The 19,026-nt window shown below is 44.6% G+C and overlaps 1 protein-coding gene across 2 annotated transcripts in view; it reads left to right on the forward strand.

Annotated features, from left to right (window-relative positions):
- Rnf144a (ring finger protein 144A) overlaps positions 1 to 19,026 on the forward strand; it is a 115,712-nt gene that overhangs the window by 63,917 nt on the left and 32,769 nt on the right. For both annotated transcript variants that reach the window (XM_052186023.1, XM_052186024.1), the window contains one exon: positions 13,699 to 13,844. In XM_052186023.1, the coding sequence (XP_052041983.1) occupies positions 13,699 to 13,844 (146 nt within the window). The remainder of the gene's footprint in view (positions 1 to 13,698; positions 13,845 to 19,026) is intronic.

The raw sequence follows: 19,026 nt of genomic DNA on the forward strand, positions 1-19,026 counted from the left end.
AAGGCTGAAGATCTGAAGATGAGAACAGCTGAGTTTTTTTCCAACAGATTGCTAACTGCCAGCTTTTATTTACAACATCCTGTTCCAGACCCCTGGAGTGGTGCCTGGGAGGCTTCATTCATTGTCTTCCCCTTCTAGGAACAGCAGACCTTTGTAGACATCATCACCCTGGTGAGAGTGTTCCCCCTGAACTAGGATGGCCATCTCCTGGGAGCCAGAAAGCACACCCCCTGAACCCCTCACTAAGTAGTTTCTCATGCTGTGACAAAACACCTAATTGTACCAACTTAAAGAAGGAAGGGCTTGTATTGATTCATAGTGTGATGGTATAGCCCAGTGGTTCCCAACCTATGGATGACTGACCCCTTGGAGTCAAAAGACCCTTTCACGGGGGCAGCATATCAAATATCCTGCTTTGCAATTCATAACAGTTATGAACTAGCAATGAAATAATCTTATGGTTGGGGTCACCACAGCATGAGGAACTGTATTAAAGGCTTACAGCATATGGCAGGTTCAGGTCCATCATGGTGGGTAAGTTATTGCAGCAGACATGTGAGGGTCTCAGACACTGCTCTGTAGCAGAATAATGGTGAACTTAATTACGGCCCTTTGCCATTTGTCTCCCTGTCCTTGGCTTCATAATGAGATTTGGCAGGGCAGGTTCTCTGATTAGAGAAGAGTTTCCTTCTACTGCGCCCTGAGGGTGGCCACTGACTTGGTTGGCTTTTGTAATTCTTCATCTGCCATACTGCTTCAAGCTTTCTAGATGCCGAATGCCCTTTGCTTAACGCTTGATGACGTGTGAGTGGAAGCATATGTCAGTGTAAGAAATAAAGGATGAGGGGTTGCTGGGCATGGTGGGATGATACTGTTAGCCCAGAGACAAGTCAAGAGGACCAGGGATTCAGGCTAATTCTTAGCTATATAGTGAGTCACAAGCCAGCCTAGGCTGCATGAGATCCTGTCTCAAACATACACACACACACACACACACACACACACACACACACCCACACACCCCCCCCCCCCACACACACACACACTCATAGAGGTGGGGGGTTGCTGTAAGGGAGGTCGGACTTTCAGGAGGTTTGGAAGGTATACAATGTAGAATATTGGGTTACAGCCCTAAACAGAACACAGCTCAGACCTCGGGGATATATTCATTAGACTCTGGTCCATGTTAGCAGAGTTTGAACTTTGCAAAGTGTATCCTGTACTCATCACCTCTCACTTTGAGATCTGTTCCTCTCTCTATGAGGAACTCAGTCCCATGATTCCAGGTTGGCCAGAGGCTGAGCATTTCACATCTTTGAGAAGGTTACAGCTTAGAGAAATGCTGAGCCATCCCCAGACAGACTACCTTGTTACTCATGAGGTCACTGACTCACGAAGGTACAGTGTCAGCTCCAGGGCCTCAGGGTCACCAGTTCCCAAAACTGAGTTAAACCTGAGTTCTACTGGTCTTGGACTCTTTTCTCACCCTGACTAACTCTTCTCCACTCTGATACCTCCATTCAGTTCTGTTCTCCACAATCAATTCACTGGCAAGGTCCAAATCCAGAAGTTTCCCAGGCTTGTTGCCTTAGCAGCGGACGTCTGTTTGTGCCCTGAAGGAAACAGCTATTGTATTCCACACTGAGCCGACTGTGGGCTTGTTCTAGACCATGCTCACAAATGCCAAATTAAAGGAACCACAAAAGCTGCAGATGACAAGAGAAAACATCCCCCCCTGCACCCCACAGAGGGTTCTTTGTGCAGCCAAGTGTGCTCCACGTTCCTCCACTCCAAGCTTCTCATAGCTGTGCCTGCATTCTCTTCTCTATATGCCATTATCTGAAAGTAAAGCAGAACGAAGGTGAAGGTGACAGTGTCCCTTGCCAGGTCTGAAATCATACATCAAGGGGAGTTTATTCCAAAACACAGAATTGTTGCTCAGGTTGCTTGGTGGGGCTGCTTAAGGAGTCTGCAACGTTTGAGGTTGGAAAATTCTCAACCTCAGAGGTAATTCAGAGTCAACATAAAATTTATGTCAACATAAAAAATGTAACAATTCAATGCTTGATATCTAAAATGTTGCTCTCTGATAGCCAAATATAATGTTTATCTGATTACCGTAAAACTGATGTTGATATAATAGGCCCTTTATGTCTTCTTCTGCATTTCATTCCTGGATAGGTTCGGAGAGCTCAGCTATCCTTGGCCGTCAGTGGGAAACAAGCCGTGATGATAACAACACTGAACATTAAATTTTTTTTGTTTCCTTTTTTTGAGATTATAATATAATTACATCATTTCTCCTTTATTTTTCCTTCAAACCACTTACATCTTCTTTTTCTCCTTGTCCTCTCCTGGGTCTCTTCTTTCAGTAATTGTTGTTACATGCATGTTATAGTATATACATCTTCCTAAACATAACCTGCTCTGTCTGAATAATGTTATTTTTACATATGTTTTCAGGACTGACCATTTGGTATCAGGCAGTTAATTAGTTGGTTCTTCTCTGGGGGAGAGTTTCTCCTGTTCTCAGAATTCCTCAGTTAAAATTGACTGTAATTCTCTGGGTAAGGTTGAGGCCTGATGGGTTTTCCCCTGTGCACTTTGACACTCCCACTGTTGTCCTTGTTGAGCTCATATTTAAGAAGTCATGTGGGTGAGAATTTATGGGTATAGGTTCTAATAGTACTAGGAACCATTGTTTCACAGCAAACTCTCTGAACTCTGATCTCTCATATTACAGTCTTTTCACTCCCTCTTCTTCAGTGTTCTCTGAGCCTTAGGTTTAGGAGTTGATTTATAGATGTATCTGTTGGGACTGGGCTCTACAACTCTAAATTTTGTTTGGCTGTCATTGTTTTTGTAATGGTCTCCGTGACAAAAAGAGATTTCATTAACGAGTCATGAAGACTACATTTATCTGTCAATATAGGGACACATTTTTAGAGTATTTACATTGGAGATTATGTTGGTTTAGTAAAGTAGTTGTAGCCTTTCCTCCTAGATCTGGGACTTTATTAGCCAGGGGTAGTAGTTGACTAGGCTTCCTGTGTCAGAAGAGAGTTTCCTCGTGTCAAGGGAATCTTATATCCAATTAGAGAGTTGTTGATTATTGCCAAGGTATGTGTACCACTACTGGACCCTTAGGGTTGCTATACCATCTGTTGGTGATGGTTGTAATTCATAGATGTCATAGTTAAGAGGACTATTGATTATTTTTCTCCTTTGGAATGCTTGTGTGGCACCTCCTGGTACCGTGAAAGCTAGTCCTTAGGAAAGAGGGACCTCTTGGCTTGTGTTTGAAGTACATGGTGGCTTCAGCAATAGAAATTTGCCTTCTACTTCTTGGGTCAACCAAGGGCAACAGCAATAGTTTAATGTTTTGGATGTCTCTAGGATGGTCCTTACCAACATCTCAAAAAGGCTTCTCATGCCTGGTGTTGGTGGTTTTGTTTGATGGTTTGTGTTCTTGGAGGGAGCATAATCATCAAAGATCAGTAATTTTCATTTAAACTATGTGTACATATTTATATACATACTTAAATGCATTATAGTTCTTTTTAGGTAAACTTAATTGTTACGATTCTTTATGGCGTTTTTTTCAGACATCCTACTTTACATTCCTCCTTTCTTCTGTATTTCTCTCCCTCTCCCATCCCTACTTATGACTTCCTGTATTTTCCTTAGGTTTGGTTTGTTGGGCATAATTCTTTAGGCTTTTCATTTGGTGATATTTCTTTTTCCTTCAGTTATTTAGCAGATAGTTTGGCTGGGTATATTAGTCTAGGCTGGGTGTCACAGTATTTTAGGACTTGGAAGGCATCTTTTGGCTGTAACAGGATTTATTGAGAAATCACCTGTTACCCTGATGGATTTTTCCTTATATGGTACTTGAATTTTTTTTTCCTTTTGCAGCTTTCAATACTGTACTGGCTAGTTTATGTCAACTTGACACAAGCTAGAGTCATCAGTGAAGAAGGAGCCTCAATTGAACATGCCTTCATAAGAATACACTACGGGCAAACCTGTAGAACGTTTTCTTAATTAGCGATTGATAGGGGAGAGCCTAGCCCATTATGGGTGGCACCATACCTGGGCTGGTGGTGCTAGTTTAAGAAAGCAGGCTGAGCAAGCCAGTAAGCAGCACCTCTCCATGGCCTCTGCATCATCTCTTCATTCCAAGTTCCTGTCATGTTTGAGTTTCTGTCTTGACTTTCTTTGATGATGAACGGTGGTATGGAAATATAAGCAAAATAAATCATTTCCGCCCCAAGTTGTTTTTGGTCATGGTGTTTCATCATAACAATAGCAACTCTAACTAGGACAAATATACTTTCTTCCATTCTGTATACAAAGTGGTTTAAGTGATATATCATGGGGATTTTTCTTCTCTGGTCTGGTCTGTTTGGTGCTCTGTGTCCTTTTTGTATCTGTATGCCTGTGTCTTCCCTTAGTCTAGGGAAGTTTTCTTCTGTGATCTTATTGAAGATCTAGTCTATGTCATTGACTTAGGATTCTTCTCCCTCATCCATGCTCCCCCCCCCTCTCTCTCTCTCTCTCTCTTTCTCTGTCTATCTCTGTCTCTCTCTCTCCCTCTCTCTCTCATGTATATATATGTGTGTGTGTATGTATGTATTATACATATAATTTTATATATTCAAGGTTTCTTTCTTCTGATTGAATTCTATTCTCAAGATGTATATTTTCTGTTTTTTTTTTTTTTTAATATTTGCGGGTTTTACCAGGGATGTGGTGAGGTTGGAGAGCACTCAGACATTATTTTTCCTTAATTTTATTGAGTTTGTGACTTTAACCTCCTTGAATTCTTTGATGGAATTTATTATTGTTCTTTTAAATCTCTGTATCCTGGGGTTTAATAATTTTCACTGTCTGGGGACAAGCTATAGTGATCCACTCTTCCCAACCATGTGCCACCATTTCCAATTGCTTTGTTTATATTTTGAATATACAAGTGGATCAGAATCCCCATGGTTTAATCTGCCCTGAAATCACCCTCATAGATACACTCAGAGGTGTGTTTTCCTAATCTATGAGTCTCTCAGTCTATGGATTGGAAGTCAAGATCATCCACCCTGAAACTTCCTCAAGATGGTCTGCTGGAGCCTCAGGCTAATGTTGAACATTTCTCCAAAGGCAGTCTCAGCAGGATTTCTTCCTGTGTGTGTCTGTGACTCTGTTTTTGTTTGTTTGATTGTGCACTGGAGAGATGGATCAGCGGTTAAGAGCACTGACTGCTCTTCCAAAGGACCTGAGTTCAATTCCCAAAAGCCACATGGTGGCTCACAACCATCTGTAGTGAGATCTAATGCCCTCTTCTGGTGTGTCTGAAGACAGCTAAGGTGTACTCATATACATAAAATAAATCTTTAAAAAAAATAGAGTTTGAGTTTGATTGTTTGTTTTCACCTGTGGGCAACAGGAGCTCTTGCAACAATGCGGACAGCTATGTGGACATTTCCTTCTGTGGTGCTGATGATGTAAGTGTGAATCCCTTAGCATTCAAGTGGAGGAGAAGTATGGGGTGTGTGCAGTGAAAAGCTGTGGAACCACCTTGCCTGTGGTTCTGTGTCTGTGTACTTCTGTACACCCCATCCAGCCTCCCACCTATCTCAATATTCAGTCATGGCTGCTGTTCCGTTACTTGAGTTCCTAATGACTGACCTGTGATGTCACCTGGACAGGTGTGTATTAAAGGTGCAAACTCCTAGAGCTTCTGTGAAACTCCCTGGCACCAGCTGGCCTTTGAGTGAATGGTCTCTGTCCAGCCCCGAGCCATGTTACAAGATAGGCAAGTAGCAGGCTCCCTCTTTGGTCCTTTGCCCCTCGATCTGCCTGGTCCTACTGCAACATTTTAGTCTAGGGATGGGCTCTATGGTGCAAAGCCATCTTGCTGAGCTGTCTTCCTACAGAAGAAACTTCATGATCCAGTTGATCCCCAACACAGGGCCTTCTTACATTTACCATACATCAATCATTAACATATCAAACCCTTAGTGAATGAGATCACTATGAATTCACAAAGATACCTGTAAACTTTGTTTATTCTAGTTTTTTTTTTTTTTTTTTTTTTTTTTAGATTTTAGAGGCATCTTTGGAAGACCTTAGCTTAGAATGTTACTCTTTCCTTTTGAGCCTACATTTCTTGGGGCTGAGGAGGCTTTTGAAAATATAATTCACTGGTACAACTTAGGTTGAAATTTGTAGGTTTGGATTTAGAGGTAGAAAAAGGTCACAGGTAGAGCAGAGTGCTCCCCAACACACACACACATACAAACACACACAAACATATGCATGCATACATAGAGCTCCTCAGATGACATACTGGGTCATTATCATGGTCGACAAGCTTATACATTTCTCATTAAAACTTTTACTTTAATCAGACTTCCTTTATTTTTACCCAGTATTCCACCTTACCTTCTAAGTCCAGTGTCATACATACTTGCATGCTTTCAAGGTAACCCGTGGTAGTCTTGTGGATCACGGTCCTGCATTCTTTAGAATATTCCTGAATCACTATTTGCACGGTGCTCTTCCCACCATAAGACTGGGTGTGCTGGCTTGAGGAGAGGACCACAGTCTGAAGTGTCAATCTCAACCAGCCTAGTGAGGGGTGCACACTGTCACCTGGCCTGACTACTGTGACACCCACAGTGTGCCTCCACCAGAGACAGTGTGACATCACCCTGGCACCCTCCTCTCTGTGCTCCTGGACAGGCAGTCCCTGTGTGCAGCCCACCCTTGAGTCTGAGTCGGGCTCCATCTCCCCGGGGGAAGTAGCTACAGAGGCCAGCAGAACTTTCTCACACAAGATATGTGTCTTTTCTCTTTTTATTTTGAGACAGGGTCTCCTTGTGTAGCCTAGGCTGGTCTGGAAGTCACTGTTCTCCTGTCTTTGCTTCCAGAAAACTGGTATTGCTGGTGTAAGCTGTTGCGCCTAGCTTGAAATTTGTGTCAGGTCCAGTCATTTATGTGCTTAGTTTTTGTGCTTTTTGTTTTTGTTTTGTTTTGTTTTTTGGTGGTTGTAAGGGCATTGCTTTTGTATTTGGGGGGTCACAGTTCATACCCTGCTCAGAGCACTCAGATCTTTCTTGGCACAATCTCTCAACTTTTGTGTGTCTTTGCACATTGCCAGGTCGAGTGGATTGCTTTGAGCATGTCCTTGCTTTGTGGCACCGTGGGGTTTTTCAAGCTTCTCAAGAACCCTCTTTGTCCCTGCTAGAATCAACCATTTATCCTGTGCATGCTCGTTCCTTAAATGGGGGCACTTTATTGGACTAAGGATCTGGGCGTGGCATGCATTTTTAGCGGAGTCCATTCCTTCTGTGTCCTCTCAGCTGATGCACAAGGAAGGATGCACATGCACACATACTAACCAGTGTGTGTACCAGCATGCTGCCTAGCCATGTTTTCCATCTGCTTCTATAGTATGCTGAGAATGAGTTCCTACTTAAGACCTCTAGTGCTATTCTATTATCCCAGGATTTCTAGAGTCTTTGACTCGCTTATCTTAAGCCTCCTACCCACAGGGGTGCCTTGAAGTCAGTGCAGAGACACAAGTGTTGACTGAGAAGGCTTAACAGTGTCTTGAGTAGCCACATGCTTATGTTCTCACATGCAGAGGTCATAGGGGACCATGGGATATCCTGATCTGTCATTCCCCACCCTGTTCCCTTGAGCCAGGGTCTCTCATTAAACCCAGAGTTCTTCATTTTATGACCAGGCTGGTTACCAGGGAAGCCGAGGTTTCCTTTGGGTTTCTCAGTCTCATTAATAAGAAAAATTAGTAATGGACTCAAGAGGAAGCAAAGGAGGATGTTATTAGACGCTAAGAGAAGATTCTGGGAAAAGAGACAGAGAGAAAGTCATGTTATTTATGTTAAGCATGGAAAAGAAACAGCTTATTAAGGAAAGAAGAACATGCCAGGTGGTGGTGGCACACACCTATAATCCCAGCTCTTAGGATGCAGAGGGGTGGATCTCTGAGTTCCAGACCAATCTGGTCTACAGAACTAGTTCGAGGATAGCCGGGATGACACAGAGAAACTGTCTAGAAACCAAACAAAACTAAAAGAAAGAAAAAAGCACCCCAAGAATGGGTTTTTCTGGTGAGCGAGGAAAAGTACCCCCCGAAGCATCCAGCTTGATGGCAATATATTGCCTTTTGTAACCCCCCCCCCCTTTAGTAGGTCATAGCTTTGTGTCCTGCATGCTCTGTTCCTTAGATGATGACGCCGGAAGGAAAGGCTTCTGCTGTGCACACTGGCTTCTTTCACACGTCAGAATTGATGTAGCTGTTTTAGTTCCCGCTTTTCTAACAGGCTGGCTGTAAGCCCCAGTGTCCCCCAGCACCAATGCCGGGGTTATAGGTGGACACAGACTTTTACATAGGTGTTGGGGACTCCATTCCCAGGTCCTCACACTTATGCAGTGTGTGCTCTTACCCACTGAGCCATCTCTGCCCGCCACTCCCATGGTCTCTTATATCTTTGATTATTATAATTATGGACTACCTGCCTACGGAGAGACCTGTCTAGGAGGATGGATCACAACACTGACCATTGCATAATCTCACTTGAAGGTAAGGAGAAAAACCTGACAGGTATTATAGACTTCAAATTCCACACTTGCAACAAGAAAGTTATAGTAAAGAATGGTTGAAAATTACTCTGCATAATTTAGCTCAGTGCCTGGAATCTTGAGTCTACGTGGACCTTGAGTCATGTGGATATGACTGGGACTCCAGCATAAAATGATGCTAACTAGTGGTGGGCACAAACTGTGATGAATCGCTATGACCCAAAAAGCCTGCCAACACAGCTGCCTTCAGTGGCTGCATTCTTGAGATTCTAGTTTAGTAGGACTGGGTTGGAAATTGCAAACTAACAAGTTATATTAGTTACCTATCTTATTTTAACAAAATACCTGACAAAAACCACGTAAGGAAGAGTATCTTTTTGGCTCAGAGTTTGAGGATGCAACCTTTGATGGTGGTGAAGGCATGGCAACTGGAACCTGAGTGGTTGGTCACATTGTACCCACTGTCAAGAAACAGGATGGATGTTGACACTCTGTCCTTTATATCCAGTCCAGAACTGGAGTTCAAGGGGTAGTGCTGCCCACAGTTAGCATCTTCCTACCCTAGCCACCTAATTAAGATAATCACCCGCCGGCTGTCTAGGGTGTGCCTATTAGGGATTGTAGATCCTGTCAAAATGATCTAACAGGTTCTTGGGGGATGTGTTTGCTGCTCCTCCTGCTGCTGCTGCTGCTGCTGCTGCAGTTTCAGAGAGTAAGAAGACACCATGGGCCACACAGCAGAGAAAGAAAAGAAGAGATAGCCAACAACTTTGAGATTTCACAGGGATTCTATAGATGACCAGGTACAGAAGCTGAGCACGAGCAGCTGGAGTTTAGAGAAGAACAGAAAATCAAGCAAGGGAGCTTGATTGGGAAGAAACATGAGTAGAACTCTGGAGAGCAGGGACTTGTTTAAGAAGGTCATGAGATAAGGGAAGACATTAAATGATGTCTTTTTCCTTCCCATCCTTAGCTTTGCTTTGAAGATGTTTTGGTGGAAGGGCGTGGAGATGATTCTGGCAGATAGCTGTGCCAGCCTCATATTAATGTGCTAAATGTCTTCAATGGTTAGACATTTTCTCTCCTTCAACTCTTTCTTGTCCTTGAGCCCAGTCCTCTTCTACCAGTGCACAGCCCTCTGTGTACTTCAGTTGGGCTTAATGAATATCTTGCCCCACAAACATTTTGAATTACTTGAATCATGATTGTAGTTGAACAGACACCCTTAAAATAGTTTGTTGTTTCCCAGGACTTGACATTCACATTAGGAAAACAAAGACTTTTTCTTTTAATGGTGCATTGTGATTCCCTTAGCAAATCCCCATTGTAAGTCTGCAGCTGTTCAGTGCTTGCAGAATCATATTCAAGCCATCCTCTGTGTGTGTGTGTGTGTGTGTGTGTGTGTGTGTGTGTGTGTGTGTAAAGGCCCTGGTGGACTTTCACACAATATAGACATTTTTCTTACACATCCTGTTGTTGTTGTTGTTGTCACTAGTGGAAGCATGGTTTTGTGCATAGTTCAAAGACTTCAGAAGAAACAGAATACAGAAGCGGCCCATGAAATGGGAATCTGTACTGCTTTTGAAGTTGCGTGTGATGGGGCAGGTGCAGAGTGGAGACAGAGGTAAGGGCCGGGGCTGACCTATCCCTTGCCCAGTGCAATGGAAAGACTCATTGTCTAGGGGGTCAAGCGGAAAACATGAAGGGAAGAAGGGAAGCCATACAGGTCAAATCCTCCCAGCTGCTCCAAGGGAGACTGTACACAGGAAGGGGAGTGGGGTGCTGGAGCCAGGGGAAGACAAGTCTTGGGAACAAGTAAGATGAGACAGAGCGGTGGCTTGAGACAGGCTGTGGAGGAAGCAGGAAATTGTTCTTGCCCAGGCCAGAGCCTATGGAGGGTGTTTGAGAACTCAGGACTGTGTGGATACGGATAAGCCCTACTTGCCAGCAAGGTGTAACCCACTTTAGGCTGCTGTCCCATCTTCAGCCATATTGTACAGCTCATCACTAGACAAGGTTTTGATGTTTGCATCTTGCAAAAGTCCCAGATGTCGTACTGAATATCCTAGAAGTTACTTTGGGCCTGTCTCTGTTCTGCGATGTCTTTTCTTCCCCTTGCAGCCTTAATGGGGTTATTTAGCAAGTTCGCTCACCTGACAGGTTTTAATGACTCTTGCTTACCAAGCTGGCATCATCTGTCTTCCAGCATCTGCAGTTCAACATGTGCAGTTGACTGTACATGGGTTTTTCAGAGAGAAACAGTCAGAGGCTCCCCTTGGCCTTCCAACATTGCCTAACTATGTGGAGGTTATTGAAACCAGGCCCATTTGATCCCTTCCTCTTATCCCTGGCACAGTGCCCTGCAAAATATGGACCCTGTGTCTATATGACATTGTCAGCAACAACTGTTCCCCATATTCTACTTTCCAGGATGAAGAAATCACTTAGCAGAGGCTGCCCCCTGGGGACATTTTCAATCTTGATTATGAAGCAACATCAGCCCTCAGCTTGACTGAGTGTTTTTAAGGCTCGTGAGCCCTTTAGGACTGTACAGGGCAGAAGAATGCTAGTGTCCCCTTGAACCCCAGAAGGCTGAGAGCTTCTTGTGCTCAGGAGTCTGTCAGCATTGACTATATTATGGCACATGTTTAAATTATTTTATATGCTCCACTTCATCATTCTAAAAGTCATGTTATCTGTGTCAACGAGTCCTTTATAACAATAGAAAATATACTTAGTGCAGAGTAAGTTAATTGCAGCCATTAACTGTCCTAGAAGCTGCTGGTTCTTCCTTGCTGCCACACACTCCCTGTCCAGAATGCAGGTTGGTAGCGCTTATTCCTGAATGATTCTAGAATACTATGGCCACACCCTTGTCTCCTCCAGCTCTGCTCCTGGGACTAGGTCTCTCCATGTATCTTAATCTCTGCTTTTTTTTTTCTTTTTTCATGTTCCCACATCACTGATCATTGTGTCTTATCTGACTTATATGTATGCAGTTTGTGCTGGCTTCTTTTGAGTCCCAGATGCCTTCTCTCTGAAAGGCATCCGGTATGGAATTCACTAGCAGTTTGTCTTCACTGAATGCTTACATGCAGGCTCTAGTGGGCCTTGACTGACAGAATGTGAGGAAGGGTGGAAAATCTTTAGACTGTGTATCTAACTTAACTGCAGAATATGGTGGCATCGTGGGATTCTTCTCTTAGATCAGCCACTCTCTCAACCTATGTGATGACCCCTTTGGGGGGGGCAACATATCAGATGCACTGCCTATCATATATTTACATTACGGCTCATAACAGTAGCAAAATTAGAGTTGTGAAGTAGCAACGAAATAATTTTGTGGTTGGCAATCACAGCATAAATGGCTATGTTAAAAGGTTGCACCATTAGGAAGATTAAGAACTACAGACTTAGAGTGATAAAGCCATGTTAGCATGAGACATCACGGGGGAAGGAGGAGGCCATCTGTATGATCCCTCCTCATCCCATCCTTCCATGAATTTGTTAATCCCTTTGCACACATGTGCAGACTGAAGCGCACAGGGGTTGAGGAGCCCCATGGGACGATTTATGGGCAATGGTTTGGAAACATTAGTTCTGTCCTAACAAAAAGCACACAGGGTTCCACCTCTGCGAGGTTGCTCTGTGTCATGTTTCTGATGAGAAATGCTAAGTGATCTCTTCCTCCTGATGAAATCCCGTGAATGGTCATCTTTGTAACTGGGCAGGACTTGGGAGTCACACTGGAGATACTCCTCTGGCTGTGGCTTTAATGATGTTACTGAGACCACACCCTCGGACATCTTTGAGTCTTTCTGGATGATGGAGCTGGTGGTTGCTGATAGTGGTGTCAGATTCCTCTTTATTTATCTCCTGCATGTGTCTGTGTCATGGTGAGTACAACCCTGTGATGTAAGGAAGAGGTTAGAGGATACAGACCTTTGCTGTCTGCTCTCACCCGGGGGATTCAGGTACCCTTGTCTGTGTCATTCAGAATGAGATTTAGATGAAGAACAATGCGTACCACCACTGTGTGCCAGTGTTCATCTTAAGATGAAGAGAGGGAGAAGTGGTGAGCATTCAGGTGGCCAGAGAGTTTATCTGGATTTTTAACAGAGTGCTATTTAGTCAAGCATGGCTTTGGAAAGCAGGCTACTAGAATCACAAAGCACACATTGAATTATCCCAGGTACCAGGTAAGTACATGATGCTTAAAAATCAAGTGGCAGGGGCTCAAAGTGAGAATTAAGATCTTCAGATGCAAGGATTTGTTTATGCAAACAGAAGGCGATCTCTGGGGGGGTCCTAAGACAGGTGTTGAACTGGGAGCTTGGAGGTCTACCTCTTCCCTCTCCATGGTCCTCTTGGCTGCGTCGCTTATGGTTCTCATCATTGGATGGTCAAACAGCCAGCATGGGTAATATAGCATAGCTGGTGTGCAAGAGGCAAGCACAGATAGAGCAGGGGGATCAGCCATGGGCCTCTTGAGATGTGGCAGAGAAAGTCCTGGAGGCTGGGAGTGAGCATCACTGAAGGACTGTTGTCCACATTTGATTTCCTTAAGTGAACTTGACTGTCCAAGACCCAGAACTAAACAATCTAGAAGATGGGGTTGCTTTAGAAGCATACAGGGGTGCAGGGATTACTGGTGGTCCACTGGGGAAGCTCTGGATCTTGTGAGGATGAGAAGGGCCTTAGAGATGGGCGTCATGGGGTCCTTCCCTCAGACATTTCTCCACTACAAACTGGAGAAGAGTCCAATGCAAGAAGGAAGTATCTTAGCTAACCTTCCCTGCTTGCCAGACTTCACCAACACACTCCTATCAAATGTATCTCAGAGGGCTGAAAGATGGGATATGTGTATGTGGTCTGTTTCAGTTTTGAGGATTAACAGCAGAATGTAAAATCGCCACCCTCAGAACTGAGGCAAAGACCCCTGGATAAACTTCCTCAGAGGACCTTGTCTCCTCCATCCACAATCACTTGCTTTCCCCTCCCCAATCTCATCCCATGATACCCAGGAGATGGAATTCGGGCTGTGTTTCTATGGAAGCCACAGGAGCAAGGTCTGAGGGTGTATGTCTTTCATTTCAGACTGTTCTGCGATGACCACAGCAAGGTACCGGCCCACCTGGGACCTGGCCCTCGACCCACTGGTGTCCTGCAAGCTGTGCCTCGGGGAGTATCCAGCGGAGCAGATGACAACCATCGCCCAGTGCCAGTGTATCTTCTGTACCCTGGTTGGTCTCTCGCCTCAAGTCCATACTCAAGAGGCTTGTCGCTCTGACTTCAGACGCACCAAGCCACCCTTGGGACTAAACGTGCTGGGAGCCTAACTGTATATTCAGACTCCCGCATGTACGGGGAGGGTTCCTCTGTAAGTCAGGCAGGTGGCTGGAGCAGTTTTGCTTGACAGTTGCTTGTCGTACACAAGCTTATTACTTAAGCAGGATTGTAGTATCTCCTGGGACAACGAAAATGCCCGACACAGCACACATTTTTTCTTGCCAGACAGGAGGCTTTCCCACACCTCATTTTCAATTTAATGATGAGTCAACACTTGATACTGTGACAGGTCTAACCTGAGGACCAGCTAGGTTTGAGTCTAATTCAGAGATAGATTTCTTTTTTTTTTTTTTGCCTTTTATGTTTTGTTTCTGTGCATGTATATGTATGTGTATCTGCTCTCTTTCTCTCTTTGCAAGTGTGTGTGTGTGTGTGTGTGTGTGTCTGTGTGTGTGTCTGTGTCTATGTGTGTATGTGTGTATGTGTGTGTATGTGTGTGTCTGTGTGTGTCTGTGTGTGTGTATCTGTGTGTGTGCGTGTGTCTATGTGTATGTCTATGTGTGTATGTATGTGTCTGTGTGTGTCTCTGTGTATGTATCTGTGTGTGTGCGTGTGTCTGTGTGTGTCTATGGTGTATGTGTGTGTCTGTGTGTGTGTGTGTCTGTGTGTCTATGTGTGTCTGTGTGTGTGTATCTGTGTGTGCGTGTGTCTATGTGTGTGTCTATGCGTGTATGTATGTGTCTGTGTGTGTCTCTGTGTGTGTATCTGTGTGTGTGCATGTGTCTGTGTGTGTCTATGGTGTGTGTGTGTGTGTGTGTCTGTGTGTGTGTCTATGTGTGTCTGTGTGTGTGTATCTGTGTGTGTGCGTGTGTCTATGTGTGTATGTATGTGTCTGTGTGTGTCTCTGTGTGTGTATCTGTGTGTGTGCATGTGTCTGTGTGTGTCTATGGTGTATGTGTGTGTCTCTGTGTGTGTGTGTGTGTGTGTGTGTCTGTGTGTACCAGTGTAGAGTAGAAGAAGGTATCAGGTCCTTTGGAGCTGGAGTTATGGGCAGTTTAAGGTAGTTGTAGATTCTGGGAATCAAACTGGGGTCCTCTGGAAGAACAGCAAGTGCTCTTAACTGCTGAGCCACCTCTCTAGTCTGAAACGTACAAGTTTTATCCATCATAAAAAAACAACAACAATGAAAGATTAACAGAAAAAGAGTGCTTTTAAAAACTGAAAATATAACATTTACTCAGTTTTTCTGAGTCACCCCCCCATCCCCACCCTCCACCACAGAAGGAAACATAGATGGAGTAGGCAGGCAATTGTGTGACGTAACTACGGTGTATAATAAGACCGATGGGTTCGCATGCTGTACTCAGTGTATAGGAGCACTGTCTCAGCTGAAGTATGCTCTCCAGAATGGAAACAAAGCACATGGGAGCGATACGTGCTTACCAGGTTTCTTCAGAATATCTATCATCAGGTCTGGGGAGCTGGCTCAGTATGGACAAGTTCTCGCCTTGCAAATGTAAATGCCTGAGTTCAGATTATCAGAACCCACACAAAACTGAAGGCATAACATGAACCTATGCAGTCTTCAGTGTTCCTCCTGAGAGGTGGGAGGTGAAGACAGCAGGGCCCCTAGAAACTCATGGGCTACCTAGCCTGACTTACACTGAGGAAAATCAGTGAAGGCACCTGTCTGAAGCAAAGTGAAGGGTGAGGCTCTCCATCTGAGCTTGTCCTCTGCGCACACCCATGTTCACACATACGAGTGCACACACTGCATACATACAAATACACAGATGCTTGGAAACATCACCTCAGGCGTCTTAAAGGTTCTGTTTGTGTTGTCAGGTATATATCAATAAGGCTGAATGGCAAAATAAAATACTACAGTTACTTTTAAAGGTACAAAAGTGGAGAGAGAACTCTCTTTAGACTATTCTTTGAAAAAAATAAAAACCATCACTTCTGAATTTGAAAGGCATTCTGACTGCAGAGGGTGGACAGCTGCCTGTGGAGCTGAGATGAGAAATTGGCTGAAAGTCTTTCCTACCTCCCTGCCCTGAGTATTTTCCCTCTCCTGCCCAGGGTCTGTACCTCGCTTCATTTAGGCCTTCAGATCTAGGAACCTGAGCATTAAGCCCACAGTACCTCATTCCCAACTGGCCCTGGTCTGACTCTCCTCCGGTTCATTATCTATCCTTTCAATGCATAGCTTAGTGCAGGACTCATAATAGCTAATCAATAAAGGCTCAAGACATGAACCAAAGTGATTTGATCTTACTCCCGGAGCTCACATTCAAAGGCAGGTGCTTCATTAAAGTCCCAGGAAAAACTAACATCAACCTGCTAGGGAGGAAATTGCTTCTGATGTTTTCAGGAGGACGGGGAGGACAGGGGAGGCTGGAGAATAGAAGACAGACTGCCTCTCTCCATCTGATTAATGCACTGAGCAGGGCTCAGATCTCAGCCAGCGCAAGAGTCAAGACTAGAGCTTGTCAAGTCTTGCAAAAATTAGTTTTCTGCAGAGTGCTCCCTATTGCCGGAAGGGACATTCCTACAGTTCCCACCTGTCCCATAACACCCATCTACTCTGAGTGCCTTTGGGCACACCTGCTTCTCTCCAGTCACCTGGAGCTGTCTTTCTCCCTGAAGTGCTCGGCTTCCTGCCTTCGTTCCAAACCTGTCATTTCGTTGTTGTTTTTGTTTTCATGCCTAGAGAATTCTTGTTAAACAAGTAAACAACCCTAACTCGTGCCAAGAGCTCCAAGGGATGTAAGATGCGGCCACAGCTTTCTCAAAGAAGCCAGACCGGAAGTATCAAGAAGCAATGTAATTTTGTGGAAGTTGTGAGTTTCTCCCGGTGGCTAGTTTCTAAAACTGAGGATGTTGGAGAAGGGTATCTTGTCTGCAACTCTGGGGTTGAAGCCATAGGGGCACCCATAGGTTGGCAGAGAAGGCTAAGCAGTGACAAAGTGCTGGGGTCACACTAACAAGGGCAAGCCACAGAGCACCTAGGGCTCCTGATCAGACAGACAGAAAAGCGATACAGCCGTGTCATACTGAAAGAAGGTGCTGTGGATGGAAAACAGTAACATTTGGTCCAGAGATGGAAGGCGTTGGCCCACAAGGTTCTCAGTTGTGTGGCTCAGACTGATACGTGGCTCACCGGTGTGTGAGAACCGTGAATCACTTCAAGAATGCCCAGATGTGCACTTCAGGAATGCCCAGATGTGGGGTGATAACTTTGATTCCTTATCTTCTGTGACCTCCACATCTAGGAACCTGGGTTATCTCTGATCACCATCACTTATCGGCTTTGCCTCTTTCGCCTGAAGCTTCCCATTCTTACCAGAGTCTCCGTGGTACACACCAACTGTTCATATCTATGGCTTATACCAGGACTTGGCTCTTTTTCTTTCATCCCAAAGGGTCTCTAATAGATGCGTGACTTCAGTGGTCATTTCTTCATAACAGTATCCCTAGAAGAGGAGGAGGGTGTCACCTGCAACTCTGGATCAAAAGTACATTTCTATCCCATGAAAGACCCAGCCTTAGGACCTGACTCCTGGGTTAGCTAAGATAGGTCCATTGATTAGTTTAGCCAGGGGACTGGAACCTGTCTCGGATCTCTGAGCTAGTCCTTCTAAATCTCAAGACCAAGCAGGTAGGGGGAACCATTCAGCGGGGGAGTCAGAACATTCCTGTGAATGTGGATATTAAATACCTTCTATGCTAGAAACTTCAAAACACAGCCTTTGGCAGGAGTCTCTCTGCAGCCACAAAGCACCTCCGTTACTAGGCTCCTCCCACTGCCTTGGTTTTCTTCTTATTCATATTTGAAGCTTCTTGACTCCTCCATTATCTGGTATTTCAACTTATTTTCTCCTTCGCCAGACACTGGCTCTGTTTACTGGTCCAGTTGTGCAGCTGTGAGTGGTCTGCAGGTACAGCAGGATTGTGTAGCCTACCGCTTGTAGGCCTGGCAGGGTTTGAAGAAACAAAACCTGTCTTACTGTGTGGAGTCACCTGGCCCTGGTCAGAGAAAATGTACTTGAGATTAGGTACTTCTGTACAGATAGATGCACATCACAGGGAAAACCATGAATGTGAACAGCCTGAATCAGATTGTCCTGCCACATGAAGTTAGGGTCCAAGAGTCAGCTGGTCACCCTACATCCTCCTGTTCAGGGGTCGGGCCTCTTTTCTAGGATCACAGAGGTACACAGATGAGGGAACCAATGAGCAGAACAGGTGAGCATCCTGGTATTGGCCCACCAGGTGAGGAAAGGCTAAGTGGGGTGACTTCCGGTGCAGGGAGTGAGTTTCTATGTTAAGAGGCTACAGAACAGGCTTTTATGTTCTGTGCTCAGAAAAGCTTCCTGACCTGAATGGACTCTGTTTTCTAACACAACTTACATGCCATGGGTTGGTCATTTCCACATCTACTTCACATTTTAGGGTCCTTGTAAAACTATCTCATCAATACTTCATGCAAGGAGTTGGGGATATTGTAGCTTGATAGTGTTGTGCTGGTTGGTTTTTGTCATCACATAAACCTAGGTTTTCACATAAACCTAGGTTTTCACATAAACCTAGGCTTTGCAATAAACCTAGGAAAAGGGAATCTTATCTGAGAAAAGGCCTCCATTAGATTCTTCTGTAAGCAGGCCTATGGGGCTTCTTGGTTAATGGTTGATGTGAGAGGTCCTAGCCTATGAAGGATAGTGTGTGATCCCCAGGTCCTTGGGCCTGGATGGTGTAAGAATGTAGGCTGAGCAGCCAGTAAGCAGTACTTCTCCATAGCCTCTGCTCTAGTTCCTGCCAACAGATTTCTTCCTTGAGTGCCTGTCTTGACATCCCTCAGTGATGGAGTGTCATAAGCCCTTTTTTCCATAAAGCTGCTTTGGGTCAGTGTTTTATCATAATGATAGAACCCTAAGGCAGGGTGTGCTAAAGGTTTACTGTATCCATTCTGTGTTCTGCTTCTAAAAGCCTATGGCATGGACAGATTTCTTCATCTTGTATAAAGGACCAAAGGATGAGAATGTTGTAATGAGCTGTTGTTATAATGGTCAGGTGTATGCCTCTGTTTCCAAGTCTGTGCCCTCTGTCCTCCTTATCAACCTTATTTTTTATAGG

Source organism: Apodemus sylvaticus, chromosome 6 (assembly GCF_947179515.1).
Source record: "Apodemus sylvaticus chromosome 6, mApoSyl1.1, whole genome shotgun sequence".
In the NCBI taxonomy this organism is placed as follows: Eukaryota; Metazoa; Chordata; class Mammalia; order Rodentia; family Muridae; genus Apodemus; species Apodemus sylvaticus.